The following is a 15,378-nucleotide window of genomic DNA, read 5'->3' as shown; positions in this document are numbered from 1 at the left end:
CACGATCATTTGTCTAAACATGGGATTTTCCGTCAATTTTAATACTTATTTTCTTTCAAATTCATCTTTGAGCACTTAAGTTTTGTCCAAAGAATTTTCGTTAGATTTCTTTCAGATTCGTCGCACCTGACGGTCCGCTGAAGATTGTGATAATCAAATTCGGCTTCGTGCTTCCAATTTCAAGAGAGTAATTTCATTCAAGAACTTATAACGAACGAGTTACAAATTTGAATGGCGCTTTGACGAAATAGATTGCAAGTGATGATATGCTTGATGCGATTGAACGTGGGTAGCCAAAGATGGGGAACGATCTCTGACTTCAACGAAACAGGATGCAAACTGATGAAATTGATTGGACAAAGCTCGAAAGTGAATGACCCTTAGAGACGAAATTGACTATAAGATATGCAAGATTAGGAATTTTATGGACGTAAATGAATGAAAAAAAAGTATGAAATTGAATGAAAAGGTGTTGCTAAAAGAAGGCAAAAGGGCGCTTTCAATACTTCTGCATGCCCAAGATTCATGACGCACCCCCGCACCAATCATCCACGCAATATTATTGATAACATTTGTAATACAGGGTTCGTACTTCTATATCCAATGTCTGTTGTATTTGTATCATTCACTGAGGAAGAGCCTGCGGTAAACGTATCATCTTTACAATAAACGTTTATATTTTGATCATTTGATATTAATCCACCATCGCAAATTTGACCACGGAGAGAGAAAGAGGGAGAGGTAGACTGAGGGATCAAGACAGAGAAAGGAATGGAAGGAAAGACAGAGAGACTTTCATATTTAAGAAAAAAAAGGGGGGGGGGGGTAGAGTGAATACGAGACAGAAGAAAACAGAATGAGAGAGAAATGGAAGGAAGAAAACGAGGATGAGATATGAGAGGGACAAAGACAGGTGAACGAGGGGATCAAGAGATAGAAAGAGAGAGAGAGAGAGAGAGAGAGAGAGTGAAACCAGAAATATCTTAAATGAAGAGACCAAGAAAATGGAAGAAACAAAGAGATGATTAGAGAAGGAGAGGGAAAGAGAGAGAGAGAGAGAGAGACACACACACACACACACACACACGCATATCAAGAGAAATAGAGGAATGGCATGTAGAAATAGAGGACAAGAGAGACAAAAGTAGAGAGAGACCAAGAAAAAAAAAATAGAGACAAGAAAGAAGGAGAAGGAGAGAGAGAGAAAGAGAGAGAGAGACAGACAGCGAGAGAGGGAGAGAGAGAGAGAGAGGGGAGAGAGAGAGAGAGAGAGAGAGGGGATAGAGAGAGAGAGAGAGAGAGAGAAAGGGGGGGGGGGTGGGGTCTGGAGAAGATCATCGATTGCCACACTTCATACATACACGAACCTTGATGAATACGTGGTATACAATTAAATTACCTCTTCTTTCGAATTTTGAAATCAAACCAAATGGGGATTTTTATGATAAATCTGGAATCATATTTCAATATGTTTTTAAAGATAGATTTAAGGCAAGTTGAGCGCCCGCTACACTGATCATCCGTCCAATGTTTTTTTTTGTCATTAACTTCATTCATTTCATTTCATCAAATACTTCCTTGAATGAGTCAGAATAAAAAACACTCACTCCATACAAAACCGGGATCAATTTCCTATTGTAAATACCGCTCACAGTATTATAATATCTACTGCAGTGTGTGCGATTATTCAGCATCATAAAAGGACTTGGTTTGAGGCAGACACTTTAAACAGATAATCAAGGTAAATCTAACCTGTTTTTCATCTGTTAGCGCGATAGTCCCAGCAACATTTATATTGGGGTTTGTTTTGACAGGAATAGTATTATTGAATGCTGTGTAGTACGTTCTTACTGCTGGTATAATTCAAATCATGAGATCAGTATCATTTCTAATTCTATTTCAAGTCGCCATTTTGTTGCTGGGTGTATAATAGATATACAGATGTGTTAATGGTGAGGATGCAGCTTGTGTGGTTGTATCCATTTTCAGAAAATACGCAATGTCGATCAGGGAGTCATAACTAACATGAGCAAAAGAGGATAGAGCCGAAATGTGATTTACGTATTGAATATTTTTGTTGATTGTGAATGAAAATCACCCAATTTGTGATATATAAACAACCATACTTATTCTGTTCTTGAGTTTGAAAAATATAGATCACTTCCCTATAATAGTACTTTTCAAAGGTCGTCGTGAATTATTGTAATATTTTGTGATGGGAAAGTTCAGAAGGGTCATGTTGTAGGGTAAGCTTGCAAATCTTGAAACCTATGAAATTACAAATTAAAATAGGTATATTCATGTATTCCAGATCATTATGAAGATTTGGGACAATATGAGCATTAAATTGTGCCGAAAACAACACTCACTTCATTGTAACTGTTTAAAATGCCAGTGCTAGACTGAATGATAATCCGTTGTATGACATTTTCATTAAAAATATTCAGTACAGAGTCATATCAGCACCATTTAAGTCAGCCTTTCATTGTGTAGGGTTTGGCTTATTTTTCTACAAGAGATGTCTATTTAGTAATAAGCATTCCCATTTTTCGTACTGTACACGAATTAATTTTTAGCTTGCTCTGTTTACCTTTCAACTCATTTTTGTTGTTGTATCTGTTGTTTACAATATTTTGAGATCAATGTAAGTTATAAATATCGATATCGGTGTATGAATGCTAGTCACTTCCCATTGGTTACAGATAAGGAGAATAATGGGAATTTGTCGATATCTTTGGCCTTTGAAATTTTCCTACCATTTTGTACACAATATTCTGAACCGGAGATCATCCATCGTCTACCTTCCTCACTTGAAAGTACAACTGTAGCTTCTGTTAATTCAGACCTACTCATTTTGTATTACCAAAGATTTGACTTGGAATGTATAGCCTGTAATCTATTACACTATGAACATGATGGACAAAGAAAGAGGACAAAACAATAACTAGTTCCTCATTCTACCCTCAACAATTGCTGTGGTACACAAAAAACATCCCTTCACTGCTATTATGTAAACAATAAGTAGAACAGGTAAATATGCATGTGACACCTGTTCTACACATTTTTTTTTACATAATAGTAGTGAAGGGATGTTCCTTTGTCTACCACAACAATTGTTTAGGGTAGAATGAGGAACTGTATATTGTTGTCCTCTTTCTTTGTCCATCATGTTTATAGTGTTGGTTATAATCTATGAAGGTATAACTAGTGCTTTGAGGTGTCGTGGACGAGTGGATATGTCACTGGACTGTGCATCACAAGGTCCCCGGTTCAAGTCCCACCGCGGCACTAATGTCCTAATGTCATTCGCCACTCTCCACCATGTGTAAAATGGGTACCCGGTAGGATGCGAAAGCGAATATGCTTAGATTAGCAAGTGTGCGCCTGGCTGGAATGCTCCCCAGGGAGTGGAGAATGTGCATACATTGTGGGTAGCCTGAATCCGATGACCGGGGTAATAATATACATATCTGTTAATCGCTTTGAGAGGGCCTTTGGTCTTGAAAAGCGCTATATAAGAGCTAGATATTATTATTATTATTATTTGAAAGGCATTTTTTGGTCAAAAACAGCGCTTTAGAAATGTATATTATTTACTATTATTTATTCACCAAATGAATTTGTTATACATTCTGAAATGTACAAAGAAAAGGGGTACAATAATAAGAGCACTGAAATGCTTGTAGCTGGTCAATTTAAGATGACTTCTTGGGGCTCAATTTTGTCTAACCATTCTTCATCGAGAAAGTAGTTGCCTTCCAGCATTGAATGCCGTGAATAGACGTTTAAATATAACGATACATTCAAACGAAACGATATGAAAGGAACTCACAGAAAATATAACAAGAATAATAAAATCAAAATGAATACGAAAAAAAGATAAACATCCTTTGAAAGACCGATTATGAGCAACAGATGAAAGAACATGAAAAGAACGTAATTGTCTATTTAAAAAAAAATTGATATGTGGCGGTGGCAAGGCCCTTCACCGCCTCAGAAACCTACGATTACACATTGCATGCAAGTAAAAATGCGCCATCTTTTCTGTCGCCATCACGAATTGTTAAACCTTACATTGTATATTCTTGTCACACAGTTTCGCTTTCTGTACTTCACACAAGTGTCCAATTGACAAACTCGGCTCATTATAAATGATATCGACGACATTTCCGCATATGAGCTATAAAGGGATCCGGTAACTTTGTCTTATAGATCCTTTAGAAATAATCCTTGATTTAGCTCATGCTTCAATGATAATTATAAACCTTTAGGTCAGTCAGGAACTCCATGAGTTTTACAAGCCGATCGCCCGTCTGATTATCAAGATATTAATGATTGGAATTACACATTTTGAAAACCGTTCGCCGAAGTCTATACAGTCTATTGGGGAAAACGAGTATGGTAAAACCGGTCACTCACAGATAGAGGGGATATCAACAATCTTTCAAAATCCTTCTATTCATTGTCTTCCAAATCTTTTTTCATATCAACAAAATACCCAAGTAAAACATTTTTATAGCCTACTTATATCATGAAATAAGTAATTTCAAGAAAATGTTAACAGTAACACAACAGTAACACAAGCAGGCATGAATTAAAATGAGTCTTGTTTTCCGAATACGCCGTATAGAAAATCCACAATAAATATAAAAACGAAAGAGAAGAATAGACGAGGACAGAGACAGAAAAGGAAATAAATGAAAAATGAATTTACATTGAGTAATAGTACCTATGAAATGAGTGTCAGTATAGACATATTCTTTAACAAATATAGTCTCTCTATTACTTAAATATAAATTGGACTTTCTAGAAAACTAACTTGTTATCATAGGCTATCATTCGTAAAAATAAATGGCAAACGAAGCGCTTAAATATTGTTGATTGACAGTAGGTACACCACCTTAAATGTAGCGAATCACCTAATAAGCCTTTAAATGATTTACCTCAGAGTACTATCCCATTAAAGCCCATCTACACTAGTTTGGCCAGAAGGGATTAGACCTCCCTGCATGGTCACTGCCATTTGGTTATCTCATCAAATCAGCTCTCAATTAACATAAGAAAAAGGGACCATGGGGGATCACCGGGCACCGCTTATGCACTGCCGGCTATGCAGTGCAGTCTCGCTTTAAGATATATCACTAGAGGGTAGTGATCCGGGGATAAACTTCCTAGGGTGATTAAATAAATTATCCTAGAGGTAGGTCTATTGTTTTGGGGGGAAGTTGCACGGAGAGTTATTGCTATTAGTTGTCCTACTGGTAGTTGGTCGGGGGTGGGGGAGGGGGGCGGGGGGGGGGGGGGGGGTAAGTAACCAGAGGACGTTTAACGAAATTTTACTAATCCTAGGGTTACTTGTCATGGATAACTGGGGAGTTAAGGATCTAAAGGTACTCGTGCTAGGAGTAATTCTCTGAGGTAGTTTCCTGGAGCAATGAGGGCGTAGTTTGTTGTATGTAGTACACACAGAGAAATAAAAGGTGTTCTTGGGGAGTAAAACGTAAAACACCTTTTAGGGAGTAAAACACAGAAATACGCAAGGGTGTATATTTGAGGGATGTAATTTTACACCCTATTTTAGTCAGAGGAGCTCTGATTGGTCAGTGCATATGCGCATGCGCTACAGTAATGGCGCATCGTGTCAATATAAGTACTGCCGAATGAAGAAAAAATAGCAAAATTCACATATTTTAGTCATGTTAGGGGAATTATCATGTTTCATTTGGGCATATTATTTGTGTGAAATTATTCGATCAAGAATAAGGGGTTGTACCGGAGGTTATATTTGATAATTTAATGAAATTAGCAGAAGTGTTGTTTTACTAACTAGTACATAATTGTCTTCATATACGTGTAAGTAAAGGGAAGATATTCGGTTAGGCAGGATTGTGTATTTAGGTAATTCCATTACATTTAAACCGATACGTCCAGCCATAAGTTAGTTTTTACAGTCTGCACTTGTGTTGAGTTCACACTAATTGTTGTTTAGGTAAGCATTAAAGACTTTCAACATATAACTCGACATTCTGGTCTGATTTCTTTAGAGCAGTGAAACGTAGACAAAAGGGTGATAATCAGTGACTGTTAGGTGATTACGAAGCATGGATGATTGATTGCTCGAGGGATGATCAATTGGTTGATGCTGTGCATACAAAAAGTGTAGATTTATTCCCCACAGGGTGTGGAATTGATCATAAAGGGTATAAAATTCAACCACACGGGTGTAAAATTGAACCCATTTTTCATGAAAATGGAACTACAAGGTTTTAAATGAGCACCATTGGGTTCAAACTTCACTCCTTAAAGGGAGTACAATCATAACCTTGGGGTGCAAATTTACACCTTCTTATGAAAAAAAAAATGACTCCCCACATTAGGGAGTAAATTTACTCCCTGAGGGGTGTCACTTATGTGACAAGCAGTTACTCCCTTTAGGGAGTCAATTACACCTACTTTTCTCTTTGTGATGTGATGACCTTTTTCTGCCCACATAATTATACTCATGTATTATTGATGCGCTCTGTTGAAATGAATCCGATTTTTGTGTGTTTTTCATTCATGCATATACAGTCAGGGGTCGGATGTGGTTTCGAAATTATTTATATCAAACGCTGGATGAATATAGGACTCATATATTGTGATACTTATCGATTAATACTTGTATTCGCTATCTTGGAATATCTTTGTGTTCCAATTAGTATGTCTCATCATTTTGTTGAAATTATGTCGTTATTCAAAATGCCAATGTTGATCCAATAATGTCTGAAAACCTTACTGCCAATGAATCTAAATTATAATTGTTCTGGGTTAAATTCTTTTGATTACTTCAGCTAAATTTCTCCCTCTTCTTCTATCTCAAGCTTATCTCGTCTGTCCTTTTCATTTCCCAGTGTGTTTCCCTTCCCGTGTTAATTTTTGAGGTGCAATGTTATTCCTACTTTATATGTTACTATGCATATAACCGTATTTCAATTTTCAGTGTATTGTATTCTAATGTAATTAATAATCTTTTGTAAATTCAATTTGTTTCAGCCTTTGGCTGCTATTTTAAATGCATGTTTAAAAAAAGTAATAAACAAAGTTCAGTTCATCAATCACTCAATTCTCGTCTCCTTTTTCACTTGTCAATGTTGTGAGCAGGTGGTAGTCCAGAGGGAACACTGTCCTACAGTCCTCAAATTGCAAACATAAGTGAAGTTTTATCCCTATTATTGGTCTTCAAAACTCATGTTCGGTCTTTACGAAACCTTCTTACCCTACACAGCAAGTTAACTCTGATATGCAGGCCACGTCCTATCCAACCCAGCCCGGAGTCCCGGGCCAGACTGTCTACGTCCACCAGCCCGCCCCAGTCAGCTTTGCCAATACGGTGCAGAACCCTAACTCGTCGAGCGGTGTGTCGCAGAAATTCAACGGAGCTGCCGGGAGAGCGACTGGTTGGCTGCAGCTCTCCCTCGGCATTGGGAGCATCGTCGTCGCCATTGCCGAGTTCGTCCTTGGCACCGAACTATGCTATGTCTCCATTGGAATTTGGGCAAGTGTTCTGGTAAGTCGCCATTTTTATTTTTTCTTCTTTAGAGCATGCAATTGTTTCCATACGGGATTAAAACTTTCACAAGAATTATTTTTGTTAAAATGATTATTTTCAATTCACAATGTGAATAACTTGCATGAAATGAATGATGATCTGAGATAACAGTCGATAACTTCATGCACGCGCGCGCCCGCACCCATCGTCGGTATGCACTTGTATTCCGCAGCTGTTTGCCGTGAAACCTGTGAGAAAGTGCATGTTCACTAATGCCTTCGTTGTTAGGAAAAATACTCCCCAAAATATAAGAAAGTTGTAACGAAACAGGTAAGAAAGATAAAGACTTTTTAATCATGACCATGATTTCAAAATTTGTTAAAACTAGACTATATTTTATTTAGCTAATTCCCAAATCAGTATTAAACTGTAACTGGTCTATCTATCTATCAGGCTATAGTTCATCCAGACGTTGGACAAAGCCCTCCTCATAACATTTCCATTCTCTTCTGTTTCTAGCTGTCCGTCTGTCTGTCTAGAGATAAATACGCGATGTACGCTACAAAAGACTGGCAAATCTTTAAGAGAGAAAAACCATGAGTTGTTTAGCATACATGGAGATATATCAAAATTCAGTTGAATTTTTAAATCTTGATTTTGATGGCTATTATTTATTCTCCTCCCCTAGTTCTACATTCCTACCGGAATCTTAGGAATATTTTCGATGCAGAAGAACACATGTGTGGTATGTATGTTGTTGTTTTCCTTAAGTCTCATTTAGAAATATGTATTCATTACCCATAACCCCATTACATATACGCGTTTCTTGTGTAAATTCGAGGGCTCATTCCTTGCATACAACGAACCTAAACATACCGCACACACACATACACACGCACACGCGCGCATCCGAGCTCAGCGCTCCCACACACTCAATGTATTCCAAGGCCAGTTAAAAACTTGTAAAATCGATTTTAGCTGAGGAAATGATAGTGTCACCCAACAATAGCCAACTACATATGTTACAACCATGAAATCATGGGCGTAAATCTGTCTTTGATACCTATTGTTCAGGGGGGGGGGGGGATGATCTATTCCTTCACCCCCCTGAACAATAGGTATTACGTAAGGATTTACGCCCATGCATGAAATAATACATCGGTTCCGCTAATATATACTTTATTCATTTGTTTGCAGTTTTTGTTTTCTTCAAAAAATTATTTCTAAAACGTTGTTTTCTTAGATCATCGGCTATCTTACGATGAGTATCATCACGGCAAATGTTGCCTTTGCTCAAATGATTGTTGGTGCCATTGGGGCAGTATTCACCAGTGACCGTCTCTATCGCTCTAATTACTATTACTATGACGGCTATGGCTACAATGCCGATCGTGGAGTAGTGGTACGTATACAGACCGCATGTTGCCCATTAAACCTTACGCCCTTCCATAAAATGATTGTTACAAAATGGTTTATTCTCATAGGTAGCTATCCTCTCAGGACATTATTGATCTATCTCTATGATTCGTTAGATGAAATGTTTAATGTCCCTGTTACCCTCATCAGTGTCGAATGCTTTTCGTTTTTCGTGCTTTTCAGTCCGTATTGTTTTGATTTCGACGATTTTCAAAACTGATAATCTACAAACTGACAGCGGTTCGTTTTTACCATTATAGCTCCGTTTAGTCTCATTTGAGAACGCCCCCTGTCGTCAGAGTTCAGCAGCCTAACATTTTAGCCTATGGACCTTTGCCCCCCAAAATCGTTAAAAATCCATATTTTGTTTAAAGTCACATAGAAGTCAGCTCTCATGGGGAATTCGACACCGTTCGGGTGTTTACCCAATAGCACGTGTTGTCAATCACCAGGGTTAGTCTTGAGTTTTATGACCATTAGACCGTATGTAATGCTTTGCTTTTCATTCGCCCAAAGAATCTCCGAGCATGCTCCGAGAGTCTAGGGGGTAATTCTTGACTGGCCAACGGGTTTGCTGTGCGCATATTTGTACTCCCATTAATGGTATTTCCACCAAGTCTGGTGTCAGCGAATTATGGCCTTCTGCACATAGAAACTGACTACCCACTCCCTTTAAACGAAAAGCACATCCACCCCGACGTACGTTATCCGTAGCTCTTTCATTGGAACCCTCATGTCCCATTGACTTTTGAAAGTTCACCCACCGTAATTTGATCAACATAGGTCGCAAGCTCGCCATTGCCTATATAACACATGTACAACAAGTCGAACTTTGGACTCAATTTACCACGCGATTGTAAGGTGATAAGTCAAGCACACGAAGGATAACAAGCATGAATTATCATAGATCAGTTCTGATTTGTTCATTATGTCCATTTCATCCAACCCTCACCGTAATTTGTCCATTTAGTATAGGCAAGCATTTTGCCGAGGTAAGCAAAAACATGAATATTCATGAACACCATGGACTATTCGATTATTAACAGAGGGGTGCAATTGTACACCACATCAAACTCCCCTACTTTCAGACAAGTATTTCATTATATTATGTAGTTTGGTAGGATTATTTTTCTAACTGTTTAATTATCAGATATCAATGATAGTTTAAAGATATGGAAAAGATTCTTGTATTTTATATTTAGCAAAACAATCTCACATACAAAATCACTATCAAGTGTCGTCTGATCCGCCGATTGCCGTCTGTTATATATGTGAACTAGCTATACGTTTGTGCTTGCAAAAATGAGACAACCGGAGCAATATGATCATATTCAATCTGTAAGAAAACTACCGCTTGTAACAGTTTTTTAAACGATATTGCATTACCAGTACGAAGTTCTCTTTGATGAAATCGTGCGAGATCTCGTATTGTTCAAAGCTTTAAAAAAGTGTTGCTAAAAGTCGAATGATCACTGAAATGTTGATCTATTATATTTTTCCAGTTTGGATATCCCTACGATGGTTAAACACAGATCAAGAAATTTAGCTTTAAAAACTTTGATATGAATTTCCTCTGATCAGAAATCCCACGCAAAGCGTTGATTTTGGATATTTTTGGAAAAGTTTTACCCGATAAATATTGGTTGGTTAGTTTAGTGATTAATATTTCATAGAAATTATTTTGCCGATAATTTATTGATTGATCTGATATTTATTCAATTATCAAAAACAAAGAGGAAATTAAAGTTTTTGAATGACAACAATCTGTTTAGGGGAATACATATTTGTCCGGCTGAACATATTTGTGTAGATTGCAGAACTAATCAATAATTCTAACCAATATTTTGAAACAGTATTATCATTAACTGAATAAATGCTTTCACATAAAAACGTTTGTTTTTTATTGGCCAGGTTTTTGTTAATCATTTCTTCGATCATCCTTCTCTCCACTTTTCAATATTATAATCTAAATCAAGTTTTATCAAGATTTCCATTGGCTATTGTATTTGTTTCCATATGCATTTATAAGTTTTCTTAAATTTCTAGTGCTTCAACTTTTTTTATTTGATTTTTTTATTATGAATAAATGTTTCAATACATAAATAAATATATAAATAAATAATTATTGATATATGAATATAATACTGAATGGATGAATGAATGAACGGATGAATGAAAGAATAAATAAATGAAGCAATGAAAATGTAACTTAATAAATAGGTAAATGATGAATAAATCAATAAATGTATGGGTAGATAAATAGATAAATTAATAAATAATTAAACTATTCGAATTCGATTAACAGGAAGGAGGCACCGCAACCGACTCTCTGCTGGCCATCCTTGGCCTGTTCGAAATGGTAGTAGCCATTGTAGCTTCAGCCTTCTGCTGTGGTGGCATGGCCTGTTGTCACTCGTCTTCACCAACAACCACCACAATGGTGAGTTATTTGTCCTATCACCCCTAAATATACAGGGGTGTACAGCCACTCTCTTTTGTGGAGAGTCAGGTTATTTTCATTCCTTTAGAGTGGAAAATCCACGCTAAAATGTTGGAATCCATTGTCACAAGAGAAATACAACCACTTATATTTGTAGCTGTTTCCAGTTTATTTCCATTACATGTGAATTTCAGCACCTTTGGTTTAACAGAAGCTCCCTATATGTTGCCATCCCTACTAAATTTATTTAAGGCTGTATGCAAATTGCAAAAGGCTTTGAATGGCCGGGATTTGTTGTTGTTGTTTTGTTCTGCATGTCAGTATATTCCAGCAGTTTTTCAACTTTAGTCCACATCATCCCCTTAAAACCCGTTCCGTCAAAAACTTTGCAGAGACGCTCCTTTAACCAGATATTTAACAAGACCCTATTTAAACAGATAGATCGGTAGATTGATTAATACAAAAATATCAAAGTGCTTTTATGTTTCCATTTTTTAGTATAATAGCAATCATGTAGTATGACTTCACTGGAACTACGAACCTACGAAAGTCGCGGGTTCGAGCCCCCGCATTGCACAACGGACATTTTATACTGCCAAAGGACATGATTTGCCAATTGATATGATTGCCCCTACATGGCACCAATGGCATGTGGCAAGACATAAATATACATTTGCTACTCTTAATCAAGCTGAAGTAATGGGTTACTGATAAATGTATTCATTGACATGGTCACATGATATACGCTACAGCAACAGGATGTGAAGCCAGAATAATGATGTCCAACAGAGTATTAGTTGATCACATGTATTGTAAAATATACAGAAGAAGAATAGGTCTATCGCTATTATAATTGTTTATTTCATTTGGTTTGTATCTTACATTTATTTGTACTTGTTTCAATTTCCTTTGCAGTACACCCACCAGAACATTCCGATGGTTGTGACAACCGGTATGTAAATATCAATTGTTTGTGTTCTTGTTCGTCAACGACATCTTCGAGCGAATTGCCGGCGAATCTTCCCGCCTCGCTCAGTACAACAAAATTTCAATCTATAGTTACTTGGTAACAAACATGGTATTTCCATTAATTAGTTCATATAGAAAGGAAATGGTAGGAAGTATAGACTGTGATACTAGCAATATCAGAGCCTAATTAAATAGTGTTTAAACCATGCGATTTTTGAAATGGTCCACTAGCTGAAATGATTGATACAATATATTTCAAACACACTAATACATGTATATAGCGATCCACTGAAACTGTTCTGAAAAGAAATTATGGTTATCGGTAGTATTAAGAATCACAGAACACTCATTATGAATGTAGATATAGAAGAACGTATACAATAGTTTTGTTTCCAGTTTTCGGTATGTTTTTTTTTTGGGGGGGGGGGGGGGTGGGGAAAATGTTTCATTATACCTTTTTATCATTAAATGCTAGATTCTGTGTGAAATGTTATCAAGTGTAATTCTCTGTCCCATTTGTCATTAAGATTTATGGTATTTAAAAAAAAACATAATAAATACTGAAATTATTAATTCTACTTGATTACTTGTCAGATCTCGACTAAAAATTGTGTAAACTGATGACAAACTTTAGGTATACTACAGTCTTTGCAATGTGGTCGGTAACGTGTCGGAAACAAAACTATGAACTTGTCCACATACATGTACAAAAAGTTGGCAATTTTTGCAAGTTTGAGTGATAATATTATAATACTTCACAGTTATGGTTAATATTCTGAATGAATGTGCTTAATTTTTAATGAATACGCTTCATTATCGATAACTTGATTAAACTTCCGTTTACTTTCTTTGAATTTCAATGTTACTCTGCACTATACAATCAGTTTATTAATCGCAATTTATTGATGTAATAAGGGAAATTATACTACTAATTCCTTAAATTCCCATTGTCTCTACACAGGCCAGTACACTCAGCCGGCGGGAATCGCTCAGCTCCCTCCCGGATACAGCGTTCAGCAGGCGTATTCCCCTGCTGGCCGGCCTTTTGCTCCAGCTCCCTACACCCAAGCTCCTGCTGCCCCGTACAATCAGGCTTCTGGTGCCCCGTACAACCAGGCTCCTGGTGCCCCGTACAACCAGGCTCCTGGTGCCCCGTACAACCAGGCTCCTGGTGCCCCGTACAACCAGGCTCCTGCTGCCCCGGACAACCAGGATCCTGCTGACCCGCTTTATCAAGCTCTGGGTGCCCCGCCCAATAAACAAAACACTAAAAAGTAACCTCTTTTGGGAGTGTATTTTATTAAGTGATTTTAAAGTATGGTGCATTTTGAAATAGATTTAAACGTTATCGACAGGTGCCTTCATTTAAACAAAAAAGGTACTCCCGTTGACTTTTTCATCTAACCTTAAAACCACCAATTTATCACGCGACTGGAGTAACGTGATTCCACTTACCTCTGTAAATCAAGTGTTTATGACCAAATAACCACTTGACCAAGCAACGAGTTTTTTGTCCGTTAACCGATGGTGGTGATAAATAAGTAATTATTTGGTCTTTTAAGCACGATTGGTTTCACAGGTTATCCAAGGTTGATGGTAATAATCACGTTACTTACACCAGCTAATCGTCTTATTGCTCTGTCCGTGAATCTTTGGTTATATCAAACTAGTAATTCTGAGGTGTCCTACACACCTTTTTAAATGGTTTCAAAAATACCATATCTTTCTTGGTTATGATCACGTGGCTCAAGCTGATTACTACACTGTTAGAAAAAAATTAAACAAGTTGTTTAAAATTTTAAACAACCCCGAGTTAACCGGTGAATCGCTCAACGTTGTTTCAAAATGTAAACAAATTAAGGTTGTTTACATTTTGAACACTTAGTTGTTTAAAAATTAGGAAACCTTTTAAACAACAGTTGTTTAGTAATAAAATTGCACAACTCGGTTGTTTAAAGCAAGTTGTTTAATTTTTAAACAATAATGTTTAAATTACTAAGCAACTGTTGTTTATTCAGTATTACTGCACAACTGGGTTGTTTAAAAGGAGTTGCTTAAATTTTAAACAGAACTGTTTAATGGTTATTATCTGGTTGTTTGAATTTGTGAAATGACCTACTGGAACCACTCCTGCAATAATCACAACGATTTATACACTGCAACATGCAGAGCTTGTTGCCAATTTACTTCAACATTTGTTCATCATATTCATGGCAGTGACAGACAACATTATTATTTGTCTCTATAACTTCACCAAAACCCCATCGGCGAAGCCGAGAAGAACCAAGTCGTCGTCTTGCCCTTGTTCCGCCATTTTCGTCTGCACTGCACTGCACTAGCACTTGCACTGCATACACTAGCACTGCATGCTTGCATGCATGTATTATGTACGTACTTTGTGCATATCGCATGTGTGTGCGCAAATAGCAATCGCGTATCGAGAAAATATCAACGACGCCCCCGGGACTTTTTAAACAACTCTGTTCAATTAAATATTTTTGTCTTTTAATACATAGTTGTTTAAGTCAATCGAGCACTGATTTTTCGATTTTGAACAACGTTGTTTACTTTTTTAAACAACATTCTTTTTAACAGTAATATTTTAAACACCGTTCTAACAGTGTAATCTAAGCTGTTAATCCGTGATATTTAGGTGTGAAAAGTTAGTAATTATTAGGTGTCTTAAAACACCTTTTAAAATGGTAGTCAAGGTTGCCAAAAGTTCCGCGGTAATGGTCTCGTGACTCAAACGGATTATTAATTTAAGCTGGGCATCAGTGATTTTTAGGTGTGAAAAATTAGTAATTATTGGGTGTCTTAAAACACCTTTTTAAATGGTTTCAAAGTTACCATAACTTTCTTGGTGATGATCACGTGGCTAAAACTGATTACTAATCTAAGCATTGAATCCGTGATATTTCGGTGTGAAAAACTAGTAATTATTAGGTGTCTTATAACACCTTTTAAAATGGTAGTCAAGGTTGCCAGTGGCGTAATGAGCAAAAAACGGTTGGGGGGGGGGGGA

The 15,378-nt window shown here is 37.0% G+C and overlaps 1 protein-coding gene across 1 annotated transcript in view; it reads left to right on the top strand.

Moving 5' to 3' along the window:
- Positions 1-11,283: 11,283 nt before the first annotated feature.
- Positions 11,284-15,378, top strand: part of LOC105437609 — a 45,517-nt gene continuing 41,422 nt past the window's right edge. The window contains exon 1 of the mRNA XM_030974819.1: positions 11,284-11,384. Within this exon, the coding sequence (XP_030830679.1) occupies positions 11,301-11,384 (84 nt within the window). The 5' untranslated portion in view covers positions 11,284-11,300. The remainder of the gene's footprint in view (positions 11,385-15,378) is intronic.

Source organism: Strongylocentrotus purpuratus, unplaced genomic scaffold, assembly GCF_000002235.5.
Source record: "Strongylocentrotus purpuratus isolate Spur 01 unplaced genomic scaffold, Spur_5.0 spur5_scaffold_7, whole genome shotgun sequence".
Lineage (NCBI taxonomy): Eukaryota > Metazoa > Echinodermata > Echinoidea > Camarodonta > Strongylocentrotidae > Strongylocentrotus > Strongylocentrotus purpuratus.
This window is presented reverse-complemented; position numbering and strand designations above follow the sequence as displayed.